Raw genomic sequence first — 25,611 nt, 5'->3', positions numbered from 1 at the left:
AGTCTTAAAGGCTCTCCTCCCCCAGACGTTTCCTACACATGTGATAAGGTCATAGAAGAGTCTTTGATAGGTGAAACTGAGAGAGTCTAAGTAATGATAATAATAACTGACATTTATATAGCACCTACTATGTGCCAGACACTGTGCTTTACAAATATTTCATTTGATCCTCACAGCAATCCTAGGAAGTAAGTGCTATTATCATCCTGATTTTACAGATGAGGAAACTGAGGCAAATAGATTAAGTGACTTGCCTAGGGTCTCCCAGCTAGGAAGTGTCAGAAGTTGGATTCGAACTAAATTCCAGCCTGGTGCTCCATCCATTGTGCTATCTCACTGCCCCAAAATTACGATCATATGAGGATGGAAAGAAGGAAGCAAGCATTTATTAAGAACTTCCCAAGTGCCAGGCTCTGTGCTAAATGCTTTACAAATATTAACGCATTGATTCTCACAATAATCCGAAGAGGTAAATGCTATTAGCCTCCTCACTTTATAGTTGAGGAAACCGAGACAGACATAAGTTAAGTGACTTGCCCAGGGTCACACAGCTAGGAAGTATCTGAGGTCAGATTTGAACTCACATCTTCCTCACTCCAGGCCTACCATTCTATCCACCTAGCTGCCTTTAAGAGAGGCATATTGTCTCTCAAAAAGAAAGGTCCAAATTGTGAGTAACTCAAAGAACACTAGAAAAAAGCACGGTGGTCATAAGTAGGCCAAGGCAAGAAGTGGCATAAAAGGTAGTGAGCCCACCATGTAGTGAGAATAAGGGATAAAACGTGGACAGTCTAACTACTGCATTGGTACCTAGAGAGTGTTAAAAGCCTAGAGGAACCCCCAGCCTGTTAAGTGGACTCATTATGAAGAGCTTGTGGTTGTGGACAAGAGTTGCCGAGATACAAAAGTGAGAACTGCATTGGGTTAAAGGGAATTCCTCTCCTTATATCTGTAGGTCTGATTTAAAAAAAAAATGATAATTAGATACCTCTGGGGTAGATGCAGGTTAAAACCAGGAATCATCAAGTCCAAAGTTTGTGGTGTGGGTGGGGGGAGGGGGGAGTGAGCAGGTACCAGTGAGAACTCCCATATTACTGCTCTAGCCATCCCCTGGCTCTGTGTCCTCCTTGGGCAGTGGGGAGTCACTCTGCTCACAGGAGATGTAGGAAAAGTTACCCACAGTGCATATTATTGTTACAATATCCAAGACTTACCTTGAAAATTAATAAGTATGTACACTAAGGTTTGGGAGGTGACCTTTACAGACATGTACAATGTGTAGGTGAGCTCAGGGGAAATCCTAAGGAAGAGCCCTAGTTCCTCATGGTACCAGGAAGAATAGTTAAAAGAAATAAGAAAGCAAACTAGCCTTGTGACTTTAGGCAAACTGCTTCACCTCTACAGGGCTCTGTTTCCTCTGCTGGGATTGGATTAGATGCCTTTCTGTTTCAGTGTTCTGACTCTCTTAGGAGGCAGCTAAACTCGAGGCCTGCCAGGAAAAATTCTTGAGACCACCACACCATACTCAAAGGCCCTCACCCCCAACATGAGGCTCTAAACCAATTCCTTGAAGTATATATACATATACCACTTACAGTACAAAGAAGACCTTGAGCAGTTGATAATCCCAGGGCCTCAGCTCTGGGCTGCCCTCTGGTTCCCCCTCCAGCTCTTCCTCTGTGTGGATGGCATTATCTAAAATGAAAGTGCGGCAGAGCCCATAATCCATGGTGTGCCCAGCTCCCACTCCCATTAAAGCACAGAATTTCCTCAGAAGCTGGCATAAAGTTCTGTCACTAGGATACAGCCTAAGGAATCCCAACTCCAGTCCTTTCCCTGGGAACCAAGTTTGTTACTCTGGGTTCTTAACTAGAATAAGGACTTTTAAATATGGGTTTTGTTGCAAGGCTTTCAGTAGTACCCAAACAGCTCTTAGAAAGCCCTACCCCACCCCACTATGGTTAACCCTATAAAACTAGAGGTGGATGTGGGGACAATTGCAGGTTCTCTGTAAGTGCTGATACTCAGAGAGGCCTGTCACACAGGTTTATTCTACCCTGCATAAAAGACTGCTTTCCCTCCCGGACACAAAGTCTAAGTATTTTTATTTTAGTTTTGCTTCGAAAGCTTCCTGATCCCCTTTCCTCCTCCTCCATTTTCTATCCTCATCAGAATTCAGAAGTTTACATAAATGAGCTGGGAGAAGAGGAAGGAATGGGTCAGAAGCCTCCACCTAATCCTACCCTAGCCACTCCCCAGCTCACCATTTGCCAGGGGTTTCTCAGAGGGGAAAGAGCTCTCCTTGGTGCCCAGGCTGTTCATAGATCCCCGATGAATGCAGGGGAAGACATCATCAGGGAGGGACAGAGACAATGAAGTTGGGGACATCTTTCTCCATTTCCTTTCTGGAACGAGACCCTCCTATGGAGAAGGAGAGAGATCCCAGTCTGTTTGACTGCCATCAAAATAGTTACCACCACCCCATCCCCAGGAGGCTTTTCTAAGATAGGGAATTGGGCCAAGGTCTCCAAGTTCTCTCAGAAAACCATTACCCTGGATATGTTCAGAGCTGTGGGAAGCCATCACCATGGCAACATGGAGATGCCCTCCTACCATCTTCCAGGCTCACTGTCTCTCACTGTCTCTGACTCAAACCAGCTCTCTTTGAATCTTTAATCTAAAATGAAAGTGAATAAATGCCCTTTCTGCTGTGGTCTGAAAACAGATAAGAAAAGGAAAGTTCCACTGGAATATGTCTGATGCCAAGATTCAATCAGTGTAAGCTGGAAACAGACCCAGTCAATGCCCCCCAAATGCCCTAGAGTACCAGTTCCACTATCCCTTCAGTCAGCAATGCCAACACGTTATAAACAACCCACTCATAAGCTATCCCCTTCTTTAGACCTTCCTAATTTGCCCTGTATCAATGGAAAACAATTTCACTGAAAGCTGCTGATGTAGAACTGTGATGCTATCTTAAAAATTAACCAGGCCCAGTGTATTTTTCCTTCAGATAAATCCAAAAAAGCAAATCATGCTCTGCCTCAGATCAGCCAGGTGGAGTTTGCCCTAATCCATGTTAGACTCCTGAGCAGATTTAGATGACTCTCTAGGGAGAATCAGCATATTCAACATGAGACCACCTCCTCAAATATTCCATAAGGGAAGATGAGAATTAACAACAATGCTCTTGGCTAGATGCTTGTTACCTAGAAACTTTTCCTGTCTCTCAGTATCATCTCTAAGCCATTGCTCACGTTCGTTCTCAAGTCCAACACCCCAGCCCCCACCTCCCATACTTTCTGTTCTCATGTTGTTCTATGATACAGGATGGCCAGGTCCCTCAAAGATAGCAACCTTCCACTGAAGAAGCCACTGCCTTTCTTAAGGGGGTAGGCTAATGGGCTAAAAAAAAAGTTGGGGGTTAGAGGAAGTAGGGTAACTAGAGACCTGGCCATGGATTCAAGTCCCACCCCTGGCATACACTGGCCAGTGACCCCTCAGTGCCCTAGGCAGCTTTCCAATATTCTACATTGCAGAGCAGAAGCCAGCCTGTGTCAGAGGAGGGAATTCCTCACCCAGAAGAAATCACAGGTCTGGTAAAGCAAAACAAAAACAAAAGGGAGAAAAGCACCAGAGTCTTTCTGATGAACACTCCTGGGGACCTGACCTAGACATAGGTTGGTCACTGAACTTTGCTTAAACCCTGCTAGCCCTACTAGATTTGGACATAAGATCTTACCAGAAAGACAGAGAAAATATGGGATTCCATTGGTCCCTTAAGCATAAGGAAGCCTGATTTATCTGCAGAGCAAAATATGAAATGGAAAAATGCTTCCCTCAATAGCTCCCATGGTTTAAGTATCGTCTTTATGCAGATGACTTCCAGCTCCAGTCACTCCCCTGAACTTCGGTCCCTCATCACCAATGACCTACTGAAAATTTCTACTAAAGGTCCCAAAGACATCTCAAATTCAACATGGCCAAAATCAAACTCATCATCTTTCCCCACACATCTCTTCCACACTTCCCTGTTTTCGTTGAGGTCACCGCCATCATCGCAATCACCCTGGTTTGTGACTTCAAGTCATGCTTGACTCCTGATTCTCACTTATCCCACATATCTTACTAGTCACTAATTCTTGATGTTTCTATATCCACAACATCACTTTCTCCTTCTCTCCACTCACAAAGCCCCCATTTTAGTTTAGACTCTCATGGCCTCTATCCTGGATTATTACAATAGTCTCCTAATTGGCCTCCCTGTTTCAAGGCTCTTCCTGCTGCACTCTACAGTGATTTTCTTAAAATGCAGGTCTGGCTATGTCACTCCCTTACTCAATGTACTCCAGTGTCTCCCTGTCACCTCCGAGATCAAAATAAAACCCTCAGTTTGGTATTTAAAGCCCTTTACAACCCAGTCCCCACCTACCTTTCCAGCCTTATTTACACTTCTTCCCTTCAGGCACCTTTTTACTATAAGGAGTCTCCTTCCTAATGTGCAGCATTGTCTTTGCACGGGCTATCCTCAGTGCCTAGAATGTACTCCCTCCTCATCTGCACCTCTTAAAATCCCTAGTTTTCTTCAAGGCTTAACTCAAATTCTACCTTCTACATGAAGCCTTTTCTGATCCTCCCAGATGCTAGTGTCCTCTCCCCAAAATTACCTTGTATCTCTTCTATATACACCTACGGATCTAAATGTTGGTTCCCTAGGCTTGATTGTAAGTTCCTTGGTGGTAGGTATCATTGTATCCTTAGAACTTTGCTTAGTGGGTCCATAATTAAGATGCTTAATAAACATCTGTAGATTGATTGATTCTCTCAATTTGTAGATCAGGGTCAGAAGGGTATAGTGACTTGCCAAAAAAGTGAGTAAATCACAGAGCAAAGACTAGAATCCTGGTCTTCTGAATTTTAAGAGACCAGACTAATTAATGACTTTGTTAACAGATGTCCCCACTTTGAGGGCATTGACCAAAGCCATCTTGAACCTTAACTCCACTGTGCTTGATCCCCTGAACATGTAACCTTGTTCCTTAGGTCCTCACATTCCTATAGAGTTACTGTGGGTCAACAGCCCTTTGCTCCCACAGGCAAATCTCACCAGAGACTCAGAGTCAGGTTCATCTGGATATTCTCTTAGACTCAGACTCTTCTTACTGGAAGGCTGTGGAATAAAGGAGGTAAGCATTACTGTCTCTCCAAAACTAAAGCTCCATGGGATTTCATTTCCAGAGAAATCCTGAGAGTCTAGCTTCTGGGGATCCTAGTCTAATGTGGGGGAGCAAGGCTCACAGGCTGAGACAACTAACTATGTTTCTTTATCAGAACCTTCATTCTGCTCCCCTGCTTCTGAGGGGGAAATGTGCTAGGGCTCCCTTCATTCCTTCCTTCCCTCTTTACCCTGATTTTTCCTTCTGTTTCTTGCTGCTTCCAAAAGCCTAAAACAGAGGACCTTGATCAGGAGCTCTTCACCTGGAGTGAATAGACCTCAGATCATCCCAAATTACGGAGGTCTGTGAATTTGGATAGGACTGGTATGCTTTTGTCAACCTGTGTGTTTATTTTACATATTTAAAAACATTCTGAGAAGGGGTCCACGGGCTTCACCAAACACTGCCAAAAGGTCTGTGATACACAAATGGTTAAGGACTCTTGTAAATGAAGGTGAAGGTGAAGGTAGGGAAAAGAAACCATTCTGGTTGTCTGAGAAGAAACCTAAGCCTACTAGATAGGACTAAGCTGCAAAGCAGATGAGCATACACACAGACACAGGGATGGCAACACACACACACACACACACACACACACACACACACACACACACACACACACTGCACACCCATGAGCACAGAAACATTCCGACAGGTGTTGCGACCAAATAGCCCACTCTACCAAAGTGGAGGAATGGCCTTCATGGGAAGTGCTAGTCTCTTAAAATTCAGCTCAGGGGTACTCTACTCTGGAATCTACTCTTCTCTTTCTTACCTTCTCCTTTGCCCTCCCAGCCTTTCACCATCTCCTGCTTGCCAGTATTACTACCCCACATATTGGGGCAGAGAAAGAGTGGGAATTTCATTCCCTTACAAAAGGCTTAGTTCAGGGAGAGAACATGTGAGAAGGGCTCCCTCCATAGGACAGAGGTGATGGGCAGGGCCAACTCCCAGAGGAAGCCAGTGCCCAACATTACCTGCAGGTGGGTGCAGACTCTCCTCAATACATCATACACGCTGTCCCTTGAGATCAGTGACACGAAAATGTACTAGGATCCAGAAGAGAAATAGCAATGAACAAAGGGGGTTGACAATACCTGCTCTGGTCATGCTGTCCCTCAGACATGGCCTCAAAAAGGTAACCCAGCCCTAATGTTGGCAATCACCCACAGGATACAATCGAGGAATGCTGTGAACCTCCCACACATATATACCTTAAAAATATATTTTCCATAGGCCAATCACAATGGCTGCAGTTTAACCACTAGAGACATTTAAATTCCTTTGAATTTGGAAGACCTTTTGAGCTTCTAGAGTCTCCCATGAGAATGCAAACCTTCCTGGGGGCACTATGAGCCTTACTGGCTGTCCAAACCTGAAACAGACAATAAGCTGATGACATTAAGACCCTCTAGTAGTGGAATATCAGGAAGAGAGGGGCAAGGTTAGAGAATACGTAGGGATGGGAGATAGGTGCTAACAGGGGAGGTAAAGTGGCCAAAAAATATTCATAAGTTTGTTATCCATGGGTGAGCCCTGGGTGGGATCTAATTCTCTTAGGAGATTTGGGCTCTGATTTATACATGCTGTCTCCCCCATTCGAATGGGAGCTCCTTAAGGGCTGTATTGTTTTTTCTTTGTATCTCCAAACTTAGCACAGTGCCTGACACACAGTAAGCACTTACTAATTTTTTTTTAATTAATTGGGTCAGATCAGATCAGATCAGAACTTTATTGCTTTTGCCCAAAGGATTGCAGAATCTAGGTTTATCTGGCGTTGGGGCTGAAAGTCAGGTGTTAATGTTCTGATTTCTCTATCATCACGCTCCCTTTTACATGACACATCCCTGCCAGGGGCATACAGATTTTTGGCCCACAGCCTCATGCCCTGGTGGATCATTGCCTCTTACTGAACCCACAGCAAAAGCTGCCTCAACCTTGAAGAGAATGTTTGGTCTGGAGAAGTCACCTCCAATGCCAAGAGATCCAAACATCATGGCCCACGGGTCAGTCACACACTGAGCTGGAGGTTCTGTGCCATGACCTGAGTAGTAAGTGAGAGCTAAGGTCGGCAACTTGGAGGAGAAAGAAATTTAGCCCAGGAAAACAGTAGCTCAAGTTTTACTTCAGTGGTATTAAGGGTGTCTAAGTGCAGAAACATGGCAAACTTTGGGAGGGGAGGAAGAGTAAGTGGGAAGGAATGAAGGTGGGAAAGTGACAAGAGGAACAGTAAAGGAATTAACAGCATTTCAAGTCCCCCAGGTTCCCTCCTGACCAAGAGTCCTGTCTTATTGGCTCAGGGGGCACAAGTATTCCCAAGCTGCCAAACTCTCTTCCGATCACGTGAATCAAGCTGGAATATTACTATTAATATAACACATTAAATATGTTTAGTTCTGTAGTTGAATGACATGCTGAGTTAAATAGTTTTTGGGGACTAGCCTAGAAATCTAACCACCATTTCCAACATGGTTTCTAGGGGGGAAATGAGCTTCAAGTTAAAAAGCAACCTACTTATCATGGAAAGTAATAAAGCACAATTATTGTTAGGATAATGACCATTTTCAGCAACTCTTTTTTTTTTAGGATAAAGAAGTACCTTCTCCATACTTCAGAATCCCTGGGCATAGCCTGAGGCAGCGGGGGCACAGAGTAATTGGCCTTTGGGCCAACAGTAAAGTATAATTTAAGAAACATTTTTAGATCTGACATAACAATTCACTGTGAGAGGAAGGATGGCATGTAGGGCCATGCTGGCCTTTGTGGGGAACTTTGGCTGGCCTTGGTGTGGTAAGCTATGTAACAATTGTTGTTTTCACTCACGTCTGACTCTTTATGACCCCTTCTTGGTAAAGATACCAGAGTGGTTTGCCATTTCCTTCTTCAAATCATTTTATAGATGAGGAAACTGAGGCAAACAGGGTTAAGTGACTTGTCCAGGGTCACACAGCTAGTGTCAGAGGCCAGATTTGAAATCAGGAAGGTAAGTCTACCTGACTCCAGCCCAATCCTCTATCCATGGTGCCACCTAGCTTCTTCCATTCAACAATGCCCAGTATTGAAAGGGCAACACCTGCTGACACAGAGAAGAGGGAAGAGATGTCTGATGAGGAGTGTGGAGACTCACTGACCTTTCTGCTTTTGTTTGTTGTAATAGCCAGTCCATTGGGCAGGAGTCGGGCCATCTTGTGCTTTTTTATCATCTGGACAGACAGCACAGGGATGACCACCTGAAGGGAGAGAAGCAAGTTCCTCTTGGAATCCCTCCTCCCCGGCCTTGTCAGAAGGCACTATCCCCTACACCATCGACACTGTCCCCCGCATATTCAGTCCCTGATGGCTGGGAACTGGGCAAAGGAAAATAAACTCTAGAGAGGGTGATTCTGCCTTTTATGGTATCTATGCTATAGCTCCCCCTCTCCCTTCCCGTAGTCCTGTCCTTCTACCTCCCACTGCTGATAGATTCAAGAAGCAGTTTCCCTTCATTCCATAATCTCCTTTCAGCCGTTTACTCATGTGTCCATCCACAAGGACCATTCGTGAGAACAACGTAGCCTACAGAAAAGCTGAAAAGTTCTGCGGTTCCACCTTTAAAATAACTATTTCCCACCCCTTTCACTTTTACAACTAGACATGTACTCCAGCACTTCCAAAGGTACATTCCCTGATTCCCGGTCCTGGTCTCCATTCTTGCTGGAGAAAAGCCATGTACATTACAGGACAATCTTGGCTAGTCAAGTAGCCAGGAATGAGTTGTTTTGCTTGATCCAAAACATGGTTAGCCGTGTTGTGGTAGTTATCACACATAAAAGATTACAGAATACAAGAACTAGGCTTAATTTTAATGATTCAAACTCTATTTTGGTTCTCATAGGGCTTTTTGGAAAAGATTTATCAGTTGGTGGAGTCAGATAGACCAACTTAGACCCTGCCCGGTCTCTGGGATGTCCTCTCACTATGAGAGGGGCCTGACTAGGGGTCTCTCATCCCAGAGTTTTGGGGGAAGCAGAACACAAGGGAGGACTTAATTCCTTAACATATTTTTCTAGCCCCGATAGGAGCTGAGATGCCCAAAGTGACTATGTTTTGTATAGCTATTCACTCATTCGGTTCACCAACACTTATTGATACCTTCAGCTGTGGAGGAGGTTAAAAAATTCATAAAATAGCTCATCTGGTTTCAAAAAGCAGACTGTCTGAACCAAGTAGTCAGTTGTAATACATGCCAGAGATTGCAGACAGAGTCCCCCAAAGGGGGCAGCACCACCATACCTTGATGTCTTTCCCAAAGAGGCTGGCATGAAAGCAGAGCCAGTTGTGGGAGATATATAGACGACCTTGTATGAGGATATCCCTTTGGAGTGCACAGGAACACACTGGAATATAGAAATACAAAGATATACATCCCTATAGATAGACCCCTAGTCACCAAAACACAGTATAGGTCGAAGTATGAAAAGAGAGAGGCCCTGGGCCCCCAACCACTACATGAAATATATTAAGCCAAGGCTGGAGATCCAACACACACACACACACACACACACACACACACACACACACACACACACACTACTGGTTCCCCCTCAGTTCTTTTAGACTTCTCCAGTGGACCCTCCAGGAAGCAAAGCTATTTGAAAAGACACAGATTCCCCTCCTCTATGACACTCCATCCCCCGTGCCTGAGATACTTTCTCTTTATCTCTTGGTAACCCTGTTTTTCTTCATGACTTAGCTCCAAGGCTGCCTGCCATAGGAGGCTTTTTTGATCCTCTCCATCCTCCAGCTGCTAAAGCCTTCCTCTCAAGGGTTACTTTCTATCTTTTCTATATATATCTTGTATGTTCCTAATTATTTACATGGTGTCTCCCCCATTAGGACATAAGCTTCATGAGGGCAGGGACTGTTTTACCCTTCTCTGTAACCCTTTCCCACAGCACAGTGCCTGGCACAGAGAAAGTACTTAATAAATGCTGGCTGGTTGGTTGAATTGTGATCCTATCACACCCACCTGATGCCACAAAGTCAGAAACAGGGCCCAAGAGACCGTGCTGTGTAACTGTTCACCTTCCCCTTCAGCCTTTCCTACTTTGTTCCTTTCCTTTCAATCTCTAAGATTTCTTCACACGTACATTTTTGGATACGGCCAATATGTTATAAGGGTTTTGTTTTTTCTTTTTCTTTTCTAGTGGGAGGTGGGAAGGTGGGCAGAATAAGAGACAGTGAGAGATTGTCCCAAAAAAGGAAGAAAAGAAAGAAAATAGGGTTATTGAAGCTTTTGAAAATGCAGAGAAGGCAAGCCAGAAAGAAACACAAATGGGACAGTTACATGTTGAAGTTATTAAGGAAATAGGAGAAGTAACCTGTATTATTAAGGAAAAAGGAAAAGTAGCCTGCTTTTAAGTGAGATTTATGTCTTCATGTAAAGTCCTCTTTCTCTGTTCCACTTAATATATGGAAATGCTTATTTTATTTTGTGTTTGTTAAGGTCAGAATTTTTAAAAACCTAACAAGATTTCCTACATAACCCTACCTCTTACCCTTCTCTGCCTCTAACAATGTCCTCCTTATTCCCCAGAAGCCCCCAGAACTTTTCCATTCTACCTAAGTAGCCCGCTGTCATTCAGAATCTTGGAACTTTTGTGCCAAGATGCCTTTCAAAGCCCACTTCAGAAAAATCTCATTATCTCTTCCTTCCTGCTACCTGCTTCCTGCTCTCCATAGTCACCTCACTCACTCACAACTGTCAATCATCCTCTTTTCCTCTGCCTCCAAAGCCTTTTTCTTGGTGTTACCATTCCTTGCTCTCTATCTTTCTCCACTACCTCAAAGAGGCCCCACTAAGCCCTGGCCCTCTCTACCCTCACACAGTGGTACTGGGCAGGAAAAGTCCTTCTTTGAAAAACACCGGCAGTGAGGAAGAAACTCAGCAGTTTCCATAACAAGAACAAGAACAAAACCTCACATTTATGAAGCCATTTGCAATTTACAAGAAACATTTAAGACCTCAACTCTGTGTCCTAGCTCAGCAAAACCTTTTTATATTTTTAGAAAAATAGGGATCAACAAATGTTCAAGGGCCACCAATACTCATCTACAACCACCATAAAATCTTAGCATGTCTGAGCTAGAATGACCCTTGGAGTAGTTCAAGACCCTCTTCTTACATATGAGAAAGAGAAAGCCCAGATTAAGTGTCAGAACCAGAACTTTAAGGTTCATCCTGACTCCAAATCTTTCCACTCTACACTACCTCTCAAAGACTACCAAGAGAAAGGCCCCTAACTTGACCACCTCTGAGTAGGAATGCCCAAGAGATTCTCTGTGATCTAGTCAACCACACAGTCTGGGTTGAAACTGTACCATTAGCTCACCTTTCAGAACAGTCTCCTCTGGAGGGATGTCCTTGAACAGCTTATGATATTGGTGGTTGTATTTATTTGGTGTCTGCAAATAAGCATAGCAGGTTTGAAACACTATAGACCCTGGGAGGCAGAGGCCAGCCAGAATGCCCCAGACCCAAGATTCCCAGGTAGCAGACCTTAAAAATAACTCAGTAACTTACCAGGAAGCCAAAGATAAATCTGAAAGGTAGTTTTCTGTATTGAGCAGGTCTCTACAAGTTAAAGCTATCACTTGGACTTGCAATCTTTCATCAAGTGAGGAAGGCCTAATGCTTTTGTGTTGACATAAGAGTAACACTATCTTAAGTCTCCAGATAGCACAGGAGTCTGATGCTCACCTGGTTCCCTGTTGACTGAGCCAGCCACCACGGAAAAATCATTGTCAGTGGAGTTAAGGCGTTGCAAAGCCATCAGAACCCCGCCCCCACTCCCTCAGCAGCTCTCTAGCTGGTGGGTCAAGGGGAGGCCCCAGCTCTTGCTTCTCCCATCCCTTGGAACTTTGCTCCTGGAAGGTGGGGACAAGGGTCCCAGACTCACCACTTCTAGGCTGCTTTTCTTTATCTCTTCATCCTTTAGGCCTTCAGGCAGATGCACGCTGCAAGAGAGACATTCCACTCTGTGGATAACAAACCCACTAAGTTCCCTCCCAAGTCCATGCTTCCTCAGGCCCAAGTCTGCTCCCCTATTCTGCTGTGGCTATGCTCTGGAGATCCAGGACAGCAGCTCTGAAGATAAAAGTTATTCTCTGGGTATGGATATGAGCACAGGGAAGCATGACTAATTCAAATATTGAAGGGTTCTTAGGCCATCATCAGTAGGTTCCTCCCAGCCCTGCTAAGTGCATGGCTCTATAGGAAGGCTAAAGGCCTCAAGCTCCACTTTATCCTCATTGAAGTCCCTGCCAACCTCAAACCTTTCTCCACTTCTCTGTCCAACTAGCAACCTGTGGGATAAGCTCATGGCATGAGAACCTCAATCATGTGGAATGAGTAGAGTCAAGGCGGGGGAGTGAGGATGGTAGGCTGGGAGTAGAAGGGAAGAAAGTGACAGTTCAAATGGACAGGACTGTGAGGACCCCAGGAGCTCAACCAGGGGCATCTGAAAGTGGTCTGCTAGAGACAGTAAAAGGCTAGACTGGGAAAGGAGCCAGCAGGAGGTAGATGCAGGGTGTTGAAAACCAGTGCTTTGTACTGGCCAAGAAGTGTGTGGGCGAGAGGAAAGTGCTAAGAAGGCTCTCAGGTAGAGGAGGGAAGGGAAGGGTACTTCAGATGGCCTTCATGCAAGCCCTCCAGACTTCAAGGGTACGCTTTGAGGAAGGAGGAAGTGACTCCCAAAGTCCTGTTGAGAAATGCTCTTCCAGGGATGTCCTCAGGGAATTTGTGTTTGGGTGGAAGTGCTCACCTCTCCTCCAGCGTCTCCAGGAAGGGGCTCCTTTCCTTTGGAGATTCCTCCAACTTCTCCAGCTGGTCCACTGGGATCTTCAAGGGAAGCGTTTTTTCATGCATCTGTTTGGAGCTGTAGAAGGCGCAGGAAGCCACGAAGAAATACAAAAAAGCACAGACACACAAACCCAGGCCATTAGAAGAAGGAGGTAAGCTCTTCACAGAGTTTAGAGGCTAAGGCTTAGCCCTCATCAACTCTACCTCAAAGTAGGTTCTTACTCTACAGGAAGGGTTAGGGAAGTGCCCTGAGGGTAACTAATATACTGTTGCAACAATCTACTAGCAGCTGCTGTAGGGGTGTTAAGACCCACCAACAACCAGCACACAAAAACCTGCCAACACAGGTTCTTTGATCTGCTTTACCAATCTGAGTTTAATCCAGCATACAAATATCATTCACTAAGTTCAGGGGAAAAAGCCAGTACCCTCAACTTCAGAACAAATACAAACAAATTACAAACATCAACAGACAGACCTTGTCTGATTCAAATCTCGATGCATAGTTACCAGGGTTTAACCAAGTCCCAACATCCGGGTTTACAAGCTGGAGGGCTCTTAACTACAGTTGCCCAGAGTCTCCACATCAACAGACCTCCAGGAGTGAGAGCCCTGAGCAAATAGCTCTGTCTTCTCTTTTTATACACTCTTTAGCGGTCAACAATCATCTGAGTGACCAGAACTTAGGCTCCTACTATTGTCTCTGGTCTTAGCAACTCCCCTTAGGACCCTGAGGGCTTCACGCCCACATAGGCTTAGCACCCAGTAGATAGGGGTTTGGGCCTGGGGCTTTGCCCCTAGTAAGGCTCAATCAAAGACAATTAATCATTCTAAAACAGTAAGAAAGTCCCAACTTAATTGATATTACACGTACCGGCAGCTGCTGCAGAGCTTAGAAATCTTGAAAGCATGACCTATGTACTTTGGAAAAGTCATTAAACTGTGGATACTCTATGACCATATATATGACCATATGCCACTAGTGGGGCAGCTAGATGGCAAAGTGGATTGGGCCTGGAGCCAGGAAGACCTGAGTTCAAAACTGGCCTCAGACACTTACTAGTGGTATGACTCCGATCAAATCACTTAACTTCTCCTTGCCTTAATCCACTGGAGAAAATAAGGGCAAATTGCTCCAATATCTTTGTCAAGAAAACCCCAAATGGGGTCACAGAGTTGGACACAACTGAACAATGACAAAAAACCAACAACAAATGCCACTGTTAAGCCTATAACCCAAAGAGAGCAAAGGAAGAGGAAAAGGACTGGTGTACACAAAAAATGTTTATAGCAGTTCTTTTTGTAGTAGACCTCAAGTTGGAAACTAAGGGGGTGCCCATCTATTGAGGAATGGCTAAACACGTTATGATACATGAATATAATGGAATTTGTGCTCTAAGAAATGGCAAAATGGATATAGTTTTAGAGGAAAGAAGAAACTGGGAACACTTCTGAACTGATGCAGAGTGAAGTAGAATTAGGAGAACAATTTATATCATGACAATGACGTTCTAGAGAAAAACATCTTTGAAAGACTTTAGAACTTAGACCAATCAACTGATAAATCACAAGTCCAGAGGATCCAGGATGAAATGTGCCACTCACCTTATGCCAGACATGATGGACTTAAAATGCACAATGAGAAGTATACTTTTAATATGACCAACATAGGAATTTGTTTTGCTGGAATATATGTATGTACATGTATGTATGTGTGTATTTGTATGTATATATACATATATACACATACTATATATATACATTTATTTGTATATATGCTATGAGGGTTTCATTTTCTTATTTTTTAAATAAATTAAGAATGCCTGACCTACTGTTACATGTTCAAGAGAGCCAAGCTATCCAAAACACACACACACACACACACACACACACACACACACACACACACACGGTCCTGCCTGCTGGCTCATGTTGATAGATAGTTAAAAAAAATAAAAACAAAAATTAAAAATCCTAACCAAAATATGATACATCTATAAGAAACAGCAAACAGCTTATATGATAAAATTCTACCCAAGCCTGCCACATACTGGCTGTTTGACAACCCTCTCCAAAGGCTGACATGGACTGCCTTTAGGCAGTTTAATGGGTCCTTTACTGGGAGAAGGAAATCTTTCAGATCCACCTGCACAAGGAAGAGGAATCCATCATACTAACCAGGTTCAGAAAAAAGAAGAGGAGGAGTTCAGAAGTTGTCTTTTCTTAAGCTTGGCCCTGTGGCATAGGTGAGTGTAAGAGAATGGTCCTCTCTACTTCCAAAGGAAAGTGTTATTTTTATGATGTATAATTTCAGTGTTGTAAACCAGTAATAAAAGCATTCTGAGTGAAAAATCATTCTCCTGGGAGACATACCTCATCAGAGACTCAGAGGCAACTAGGTAGCCCAGTGAATAGAGCACCGGTCCTGGAGTCAAGAAGACTTGAGTTCAAATCTGGCCTAAGACACTTACTAGCTGGTGACTCTGGGGCAAGTCACTGCTTCAGTTTCCTTAATTGTGTGAAATGGGAACAATAATAGCACTTAACCTCCTAGAATTGTTGTGAAAATCAGACCCTCCCTCCTTCCTTTCCTTCCTTCCTTCCTCCCTCCCTCCCTCTCTTCCTTCCTTCTTTCTTTCCTTCCTTCATTCCTTCCTTCCTCCCTCCCTCTCTCCCTCCCTCCTTTCCTTTCTTCCTTCCTTCCTCCCTTTCAAGACCTGGGGTAAATGGAGCTGGTAACCTGAGTCGCCATTGGGCTCAGAGTATGGCCATTACTTGCTTGACACTATGAGGTGTAACTGGGGAGGGAAAACAAACTCAGGCTGCTCCACAGGAATCTTGGACTTTGAGACAAGAAGAAACACAAGAGTCTGCTGCTGGGTGTTTGCTGTGTAATGCACACAGGTTCTAGGGAAGATGGTGGCCACCATGAAGGCCGTTAGGAAAACCAGGGCCAAGCACTAGCCTAAAACAAAAAGTGAAAAGGATGAACCTCCATTTAAAAGCAGAGCACACCCAGATATAGTTGAGATGAGGAATAGGAATTGTGGTTAAGTGATTAAGTCAAATGGTACTGGCAAAACCTGTCTAGACTTTGGTTACTTAGATTAAGAAACCTATACTCTGGAAACTGCTTTCTTAATTTCCTTTTGCTTTCCCATGAGATTCCTTTAAAATTTTTCTTTCTTGAAAAGTTCCACTTTGTACCCATAGAACCAAGGAGCCAAAGAATCTGCCCCTACCTGCTCTAGGCCAAGATACCTAGGGAAGAGTGCATGCTATCTGGAGTGAGTTATGGTGGTGGTGTCAGCTGTCCCTCATTCTTTGGGCAAAGCAAATGGAACAGGGACATAGAAAAAGCAAATTTCATATGGGATAGATCTGGGGGACAGCTATGACTACTGGTTCTTTTTACTCTGGTGGAAGTATACTACTATCTACTACAGCACATTAGAAAGAGCACCTAGTTTGGAGTCAAAAGACCAGGGTTCAAAACCAAGCTCTGCCCACTTGTGCAATCTTGGGCATAACTCCTCCTAGTTTCAGGTACACCATACCAGATGGCTTCTAAAGTCCCTTCTAGCTCTATGTATGATCCTTCAGTCCCTGAGTTTTTCCTATTAGAGACTGATTTCAGTGTATTGAATCTAAGGATTCAGAGTCCAGCCCCAATAATTAGTTAAGGCAGCTAGGTGGTGCAGTGGATGCAGTGCTGGGCTTAGAGTCAGGGAGACTTCATATTCCTGAGTTCAGATCCAGCCTCAGACACTTACTAGCCATGTGACTCTGGGCAAGTCACTTAATCCTGTTTGCCTCAGTTTCCCCATCTGTAAAATGAGCTGGAGAAGAAAATGTCAAACTACTCTGGTATCTTTTTGGGGGGTAATTAGTATTTCATTTTTTCCAATTACATGTAAAGATTATTTTCAATGTTCATTTTTTAACATAAAATTTTGAATTTCAACGAATTATGAATTTCAATTATTTTCTTCCTTCCTCCTTCTTATGCCCAAACGGCAATCAAACGTTGATCAGTAATTGGAACTATGCCTAAAGAGATCATAGAAAGGGAAAAAGGACCTACACGTACAAAAATATTTATAGCGGCTCTTTTTGTGATGGCAAAGGATTGGAAAGTGAGGGAATGCCCATCAATTGGAGAAAGGATGAACAAGTTGTGAATATGATGAATATAATGGAATGCTATTTTGCTATAAGAAATGATGAGCAGGTGAATTTCAGAAAAACCTGGAAAGACACAAACTGATGCTGAGTGAAGTGAGCAGAACCAGAAGAACATTGTATACAGTAACAGCAATGTTGTGTGATGATCAACTATGGTAGACTTAGCTCTTCTCAGCAAAACAGTGATCCAAGACAATTCCAAAAGGCTCATGATGGAAAATGCCATCCACATCCAGAGAAAGAACTATGGAGGCTGAATGCAGATTGAAGCATACTGATTTAGGTAATACATGTGCAATCATGTAAACATATTTCCACATTAGTCATGTTGTGAAAGAAGAAACAGAACAAAAGGGAAAAGCCACACAGACCTTCCCCGAAGTCCCTCTAAATTATCTTGGGTTGGAAAACTGTTTCACCCCATCTTTTTGTGGCTTCTGTTGCTCCAGAATTTGTTTTAGTGGCTTGATTTAATGTTGTTTCCAAGGGAAACTGGGGAGAACTCTGGCTTCTCTCTGCCATCTTGACTCCCTACTCTAGTATCTTTGCCATGAAAATCCCAAATAGGGTCGTGAAGATTTGGACATGACTGAAAATGACTGGACAACAGCAACAACAGCCCAATAATCTAAGTCTTTGTCAGGAAATCAAAGAACTTGAGATGGAAGGGACCGGAGATGCTATCTAGTCCAGACCATACCCAAATAAGAATCTCCTCTAACACATTCCTAAGAAATGTTCGCTCAGGCCTTGCTTGAATGGGCTCCTAAGGCAGTCCATCCCACTTCTGGGTAGCTCTATAGTTAGGAAATTTTTCTTTGAATGAAGCCTAAATTTGCTTCTTTGTGACTCCCAGCCATTATTTCTTGTTCTGCCTCCATACCTAAGGAGAACAAGGCAAATTCCTCTTCCACATGATCATTTTTCAAATTCTACTGAATATAGCTATGATGCTACTTCTAAGTCTTCTCTTCTCCAAACTAAATATCACCAGTACCTTCAACCAGTCCTCATGTAGCAAAATCTCAATGATCTTCCTTCACCATCCTGGTGGTCCATCTCTGAACTTTCTTTAACTTATCAGTGTTCTTGAAATGGGACAGCCAGGAAAGTACACAATACTTCAAGTGTAGTGTGACCATAGCAAAGGACTCCACTAATTCAACTTAGCTTTTTTAGTTGTCATATAATACAATCAGGAGAGGCAGTCTGGTATAATGGAGAGAGAACTAGACTCAAAGCCAGGAAGATTTGGGATGAAACCTTATTTCCGACACTTCCTGGCAGCGTGTTCTAGCAATCCTCTATGACAATAAGTTGCAGAGTAGGTGCCAGTGCCAACTTGCTCTGGTAGAGGGAGCTTCCTCTCCTAGAATTCCTGATACAAATAAATCACAGGTCCATTCCCTGTCACTGTGCCCATCACACTGTTAATCCATTAAAATCCCAAGGTCATTTTTAGACCTCTAACCTATACTTTGGTAGTTGAATTTTTGAACCTAAATATAATACTTTTTTATATTTATCCCTTTTATTTTTCATCTTGTTAGAACTGGCCCAATGTTCTAGCCTGTCAACATTTTTTCAGTTCCTAATTTTGTCATTCAATATATTAGCTGTCCCTCCTAGCATTGTCATCTGCAAATTTTGACAAACATGACATCTATGTCTATCTAAGTCATTGAAAGTAATGTGAAACGGCATAGGCCAACCACAGATCCCTGAAGCACTCTACTAGAAATTTCCTTTCATAACAACATTGGCCCATTAATGACTACTCTTTGAGTGTGATCATTCAACCAGTTTTGAATTTGCCTAACTGTTCTATCATCTAGCCCACAGCTCTCTATTTTATCAAATGCCTTGCTAAAACTAAGTAAACTCATAACATGACTAATATGTAAATATGTTTTGCACGATTGCACATGTATAACTGATATCAAATTGCTTACCGTCTCAGGGAGGAGGGAAAGAAGGGTGGGAGGGAGAGAATTTGGAACTCAAAATTTTAAAAAACAAATATCAAAAATTGTTTTTACATGCAATTAGAAAGAATATTATTTTTAAAAAAATCTAAGTAAACTATTTCTATAGCTGTTTGTAGTTATGGCTAAACTATTTCCCTTTATTTATCTGCCTAATAAACCCATCAAAAAAAGAAATTGGTTTTGTCTGGTGTGACCTGTTCTTGATGAAACCATGCTGATTCTCTGTGATCAGCATTCCTTTTTTTCTAGCTGTTCACCAACCATTCTTTTGCTAATATACTCTAGATGAAGTTTTCCAAGTATCAAAGTCAAAGTCACTGGCCTATAATTTGTTTGTTCCATTCTTCTCCCTCTTTTGAACAATGGAACAATATTAATATATTTGTCTTTCTCCAGGCTTATAGAACCCGTACTGCCCTAGCCATACCAGGCTTGGAGTCTCAGACATGACCCTGAGAGGTCACCTGGTCTGACAACCTGCTTGATGAATGAATCCTTCCTACAGCATCCTAGCAAGTAATCAGTCATCTTGCCGCCCCCCCCCCCAAAAGTAGCTTCTCCCTGATCTCTGCTCCTCCAACTCACTACTGGCTTCCATCAGCTGCTCTGAAACCTACCAATACCTGATAGCACATGCAGAAGAAACTAGAACAAAAGATAGAAGATGGATAGATGGAGAAGGGGAAGGAAGGAATGGCAAAAGAGGTTTATTTTTGCAACAGATATATCTTCATAATTTTACTGAACTCAAACTATTCTGTAGTACAATTAATCTGTCTCTCCAGCACTGGCTGATTGCAGGGCCTGGGGAACATGCCAAGATCTAGGGGAAACCAGACTGAAATTTAACCAGTAAATATGGAATCCACCTGCAGATCAAATCCTAGAATACCATAGCTAAAAGAAACTTACAGATCATCTACTGTAACCCATACTGGGAAACTGAGTCACATATCCTGAATCTCAATCCAATTGACCAATTCACCATAGTCTCAAAGATTAAGCCGTCCAGCATTAATGGCACCTTCGGACTTAGCCCTCCCTCAGAATTCAGGTCCTGCTTTGTCTTTCTTCCTCATGCTTGCCCTCCAATGACTCTTTTTTAAAGAGGACACAGCCTTTGATTTATGACTCTGCCTTCGTAAGGCCTAAAAACTCCTTATATGAATCCCTCTGAGACTGAGATCAGTACTTAGTCTGTGATTTCTATGATATATATATATATATACATGCATACACAAATGTGTGTATATGAGTATATATATATGTATGTGTATATATGTATATACACATATGTATGTATACATATATATGCATATATATATATAATTCCTTCACTAATATGGATCTTCTTTTGTGCAATTCTTGCCCATGTTTTCTTATAAATCCTAATAGATGATCTACCTAAATCTCAAGAGGCCTTTTTCTCTTCTTTCAGTCTTAGGGATACCACTATACCCTTGAGCCATATGTCTGTTGTTTTTAGTTATGACTCCATAACTGCCATACTTTCTTCCCAGTCATAGTTATCGTCAATCATATCTTTGATGCCTCCTCCTGTGCATAAGTTGTCCCTGATGATATGCTGTAGCTGGCTTGTGCCCATGTGTATCTTTCCATTGTCCTTATGGTTATTTTCAGTCTTAATTCTTTTTAAATTGGGGTGCTCTGTGGTATGCTGCTGAATCACATTATTGGAAGAATGCTGGTGCTAAAGGGGTTATCTTTTTTGGCAGCAAACAGTTTGGGAACATTTAAAACACTGTTTAAGTTCCCAAATGCAATCCAGATTGACTACCCGGTTCTGAGCCCAGATGCATTGTTCATCTCTGCAGTGCCTCTTCAAAATACACACATCGGTGGCCTAATTTGAAAGCAGCATGTTGTAGCTTGGGCAAAGAGCTTTTTTGGGTACACTTCATGCTTTCATCATGGAAGGCTGTATTGTTCTCTTTTTCATTGTTGTAAATGTCAGTTAAAAAGGCTTCATATTGTTTCCAGACTGTGTATGCTTAGTAGAAAGTCACCATCAGTAGAGAAACCTTACAAATATAGCATTTTGTTCTACCAAAGCAACCACTTTCTTAAAGTCATAAAACATAGCAGGAGATCTATTTTTTCTAATTTGGTCTAGAACTGTGATTTTATTGATATAGATAAATCTTAATGAGGAAACTCAATGAGGTAGTACATTTGTAACAACTCTTCTGCAACTTGTAGTCTTCAGAGCGTTGCCTGGGGACACTGAGAAGTTAGGTGTCTTGCCTGGGATCATACAGCTAGTGCGTGTCAGAAGCATGATTTGAACCTGGGTCTTCCTGCCTTCCAGGCTGGCTCTACCTGTTACACCATGCTCTCTCAATGGGCTCTTACATTCTTTCTATTTCTCATACAAAGTGACTATAGAGACGTAGTCTGTTATAGAAAACTACCAGCAAAAGACTGCTACTATTACTTATGTTTTCATGGAGCACATACTTGATATATTCCTAGACCATTTTCATTTCTCATTGTATAGAAAGAATTAAAAGCAGGCGTATGGAGTGATAGTAACTAGTATCTTCCCAGATCCCATTTTTTGGATAAAGCAAGATCAACTTTTATATTCAAGTCAAATCAACAGGCATTTATTAAGCACTTGCTTTATGCTAAGTGCCTGGAAGTAACCAAGTGTCAAAGTAAGTATTGATGGGGTCAGCTAGCTGGAGCACTGGCCTTGGAGTCTGGAGGACCTGAGTTCAAATCCAGCCTCAGACACTTGATACACTTACTAGCTGTGTGACCTTGGGCAAATCAATTAACCCCAATTGCCCTGCCTTCCCCCTTCCAAAAAAAAAAAACCAACAAAAATAAGTATTGACATGGTTGGGAGGATCTTAACAAGTTCCTCGTAAAACTTCTCTATTTCTTCATCTTCACCAATGGATATTGGTTTATGTTCTAGCTAAGATGATAATGATGATGCTCACCATGAATACTGAGAGTCACAATGAATCATTATCTCTCTTTTTTATTTAAAATTCAGCTATTTCAACACATAGGAAATAATATTACAGAATTAGTTTCCATTTCCAGTGACATACCTATGCACATCTTGGTTCCTTTCATATTACACTTAACTGGTTTTTTAAAATCTGATTTTTATTGATGCCATCTGTTTTTTGATATCACCTTCATTTCCAATCATGTCCCTCACCCCTTCCCTACACAGCCAGCCATCCCTCATAAAAAGGTTTTTAAAAGAAAGAAGAAAAGTAATCCAAGAAAACTAATCAACACATCAATTCTTCCTGACAGGATATGCCATATTCCACACCCATAGTCCTCCACTTCTACAAAGAGAGAGGGAAGTTTCTGAACTCTTTTTCAGGGCCAAACGTGGTCATTATAATGACACAGTGTTCAGGGATCGTTGTCATTGTTTAATGTCCTCTTACATTGTTGTACGTGTTGTGTTTGTTGTTTTACTGCCTCTGCTTATTTCCTTTGGTATCAGCTCATATATGTCTTTTCATGCGTCTTTGAATCCTTCATGTTTGTTGTTTTGTATGGTGCAGTACAATTGTATTATGTTCATGTACCACAGTTTGTTGAGCTGTTGCCCAATTGATGGGCAGCTATGTTTTTTTTTCCAGTTCTTTGCTATCCCCAAAAAGTGCTGCTATAAATAGTTTGGTGTATATGGGATCTTTCTTTCTGTCTTCAACTACCTTGGAATATCTATGTATATATGTATATGTGTGTATATATCTTATATATATATATATATATATATATATGTACACACACACACTCACACACACACACACATATAGATATAGATATAGATATAGATATAGATATAGATATAGATATATCTGTGTCAAAGGACCTGAACCCTTTACTTACTCTTTTAGCACAACTCCAAATTACTCTCCAGAAATGTTGGGTCAATTCACAGCTCTGCCAATTAGCAGATCTGTGAGCTTATCTTTCCACAGCCCCTCCAATATTAACTATTTCCATCTTTTGTCCTCTTCATCGACTTGATGGGTGTGAAGCAAAACCCAACGTTGTTTTGATTTGCATCTGTCTTATTATTAATGATTTGCAGTATATGGTTGTTAATAGTTTGCAATCCTTTTGAGAATTGTTCGTTCATATCCTTTGACCACTTATCCAGTCCAATTGGCTCTTGGACTGATAACTCTTTTTTTGCTTCTGTGTACATGATGAAACAAAGTCTAAGAGCTCCTTTATTAACCTCTCCAAGGAGAGTTACCCTTCCATCTATCTGGCACTTCAACCAAGAGTAGGTCACTTCATTGGTCTTTGGGCAAAAATCTGATACTGAGAAAACCAACAATTAAATCCATGAATGTAGATGGTTTAAGAATTGTGTGATTCTTAGCTCCCTCTATCGCAATTTTTCCACCATTATCATGGTAGAAGCAAAAGGGGGCTATATGTAGGTCATTTTGTCTGTTTCATGGGTTATTGTGGTAAATAATATTGATAATGATAATGATAATTACCTGGTGGCCAACCTTCTAAAGATGAACCTTCTTCACACTGGGAGGTGCTGACAGGCACTTAGTCTTCCCAAACTGTATACTTGGAAATACAAGTTCATTGAGGGCATTCCATTCTGTTGGCAGAAAAAAAAAATGGTCTTTGTGTGGGCCATTCAATTCAGTTTAACAAGTATTATTTGGAACCTCAGAGAGTGAATACTTCAGCCGTCTTTTGCCTCACTCTGAAAGGTATGGCATACTTAGCCCTTTCTTTGAAGAAATATGGTACGCATCTCTATTATATAGAAAATACACTAGATTTGGAATCAGATTGAATCCCAGCTTCAATGCTTACTTTGTAATTAAGGGCCAATCATAACTTCTCTGATATCCAGTTTCCTCAAATGTCAAATGAAGATAATGATAATTTTACCATTGACCTCTTCTTAAAGTCCAACATAAATAGCACTATATAGATAAATAGCAATAGAGTGTCAAAGCACTTTATATGGCTTAACCTGAAGATCATTGCCTCCTTTGGATTTGCTGCTCCCTATCACACTTAATCTGCCACTATCTCCGTTCAGGCTCAGCCCCCCCGGGGGTTGAGTAGGTTATCTAGGTGGCCTTCAGGGACAGGCTATACTCACTGTATTTGTAGTTCTTCATGTTGAAAGTAAAAGCTAAGTGTTTCCAGGAAGCCAAGGACATGTTCCCATAAATATCTCATTATAGGCCCCAGAGAGTGTGCTTGTCGGTAGACCTGACTTATCAAGTACAAGTGACAGTATCATTGTTGCATAAAAGACCAACTCCCAACTGCTGAGAAGCTCAGCAGGTAAATTACTGTCTAAGGCCATAAAGCCATAAATCCTCACCATATAAAAAACATCACCAAGGTGCTTCTTTTGGTGGGGAGGGGACCCGAGCTATGATGGGAAATAGAATTTGAAATCAATGTCTTTCAGGAGGGGCCCAATCTTCAGGAAGAGGAGGAGGAAGAATTCCTCAGAGTGTCAGAGCTGCCCTCAGAAAGGGCAATAAGACATCTAAAACCCAATGAAACCAGGAAACATTTTGTAAAACATAATATATGCATAGTGTGGGCTACTCTAGACCAGGATGCATATAAGATGATTCCACCTTTGAGAATTCCAGCTCTGGAGTTTTGGCCTGAGAGGTTTTCATGAAGACTCAGTAGGGCTCAATTCTTACCTGTGCTCCTTGTGTCAATGATCACATGTACCCCAAAATGGAGAAAAGAGGAATAGCCCAAGAAAGCCAATGCCCATGGGACCCACTAAGGTTCGGAGAATTCCAAGGCAGAATAGGATTTCCTACCATACCCCAGGAAAGTGGGGAGCAAGATTCCAAGCCTCATTGTTATAATGGTAATTCTTTTGCAGCTCATGGGGTATCACCAGAGGGAAGTCATAACTGAGAGAATGGAGCCATGTAGTGTGTTCACATTGAGACTGGGAAGCTTCTTTGGGACAGATTCTTAGGAAAGAATTATTGTTTGACTAGAAGGCCAGGCCCCAGAAAGGGTCATAGACAAATGCTGGAGGGACTGTGGGGAAACAGGTACGCTAATGCACTGTTGATAGAGTTGTAAACTGCTCCAACTATTCTGGAAAGTAATTTGGAAGTATGCCCCAAAAGCTTTTAAGCTGTGCATCCCTTTGACCCCACAATTCCACTACTAGGTCTATACCACAAAGGGATCAAAGAAAGAGGAAAAGGACCCATCTGTACAAAAATAATTATAGTAGTTCTTTTTGTGGTAGCAAAGAATTAGAAACTGAGGGGTGCCCATCAAATTGGTAATGGTTGAACAAGTTATGGTATATAAATGTGATGAAATACTGTTGTACTATAAGACATGATGG

The 25,611-nt window shown here is 42.2% G+C and overlaps 1 protein-coding gene across 4 annotated transcripts in view; it reads right to left on the bottom strand.

Annotated features, from left to right (window-relative positions):
- GRAMD2A (GRAM domain containing 2A) overlaps nucleotides 1-25,611 on the bottom strand; it is a 78,263-nt gene that overhangs the window by 6,555 nt on the left and 46,097 nt on the right. For all 4 annotated transcript variants that reach the window (XM_036737082.1, XM_036737078.1, XM_036737080.1 and 1 more), the window contains exons 2-11: nucleotides 23,744-23,856; nucleotides 13,019-13,132; nucleotides 12,155-12,212; nucleotides 11,588-11,660; nucleotides 9,489-9,592; nucleotides 8,348-8,446; nucleotides 6,194-6,265; nucleotides 5,108-5,170; nucleotides 2,265-2,421; nucleotides 1,596-1,695 (exon numbers count right to left, since the gene is read on the bottom strand). In XM_036737082.1, coding sequence (XP_036592977.1) covers nucleotides 1,596-1,695; nucleotides 2,265-2,421; nucleotides 5,108-5,170; nucleotides 6,194-6,265; nucleotides 8,348-8,446; nucleotides 9,489-9,592; nucleotides 11,588-11,660; nucleotides 12,155-12,212; nucleotides 13,019-13,122 — 830 coding nt within the window. In that variant the 5' untranslated portion in view covers nucleotides 13,123-13,132; nucleotides 23,744-23,856. The remainder of the gene's footprint in view (nucleotides 1-1,595; nucleotides 1,696-2,264; nucleotides 2,422-5,107; nucleotides 5,171-6,193; nucleotides 6,266-8,347; nucleotides 8,447-9,488; nucleotides 9,593-11,587; nucleotides 11,661-12,154; nucleotides 12,213-13,018; nucleotides 13,133-23,743; nucleotides 23,857-25,611) is intronic.

The sequence above is a fragment of the Trichosurus vulpecula genome, chromosome 8, assembly GCF_011100635.1.
Source record: "Trichosurus vulpecula isolate mTriVul1 chromosome 8, mTriVul1.pri, whole genome shotgun sequence".
Taxonomy (NCBI): domain Eukaryota; kingdom Metazoa; phylum Chordata; class Mammalia; order Diprotodontia; family Phalangeridae; genus Trichosurus; species Trichosurus vulpecula.
The sequence above is the reverse complement of the archived record's forward strand: the minus strand, read 5'-3'. Positions and strand labels throughout refer to the sequence as shown.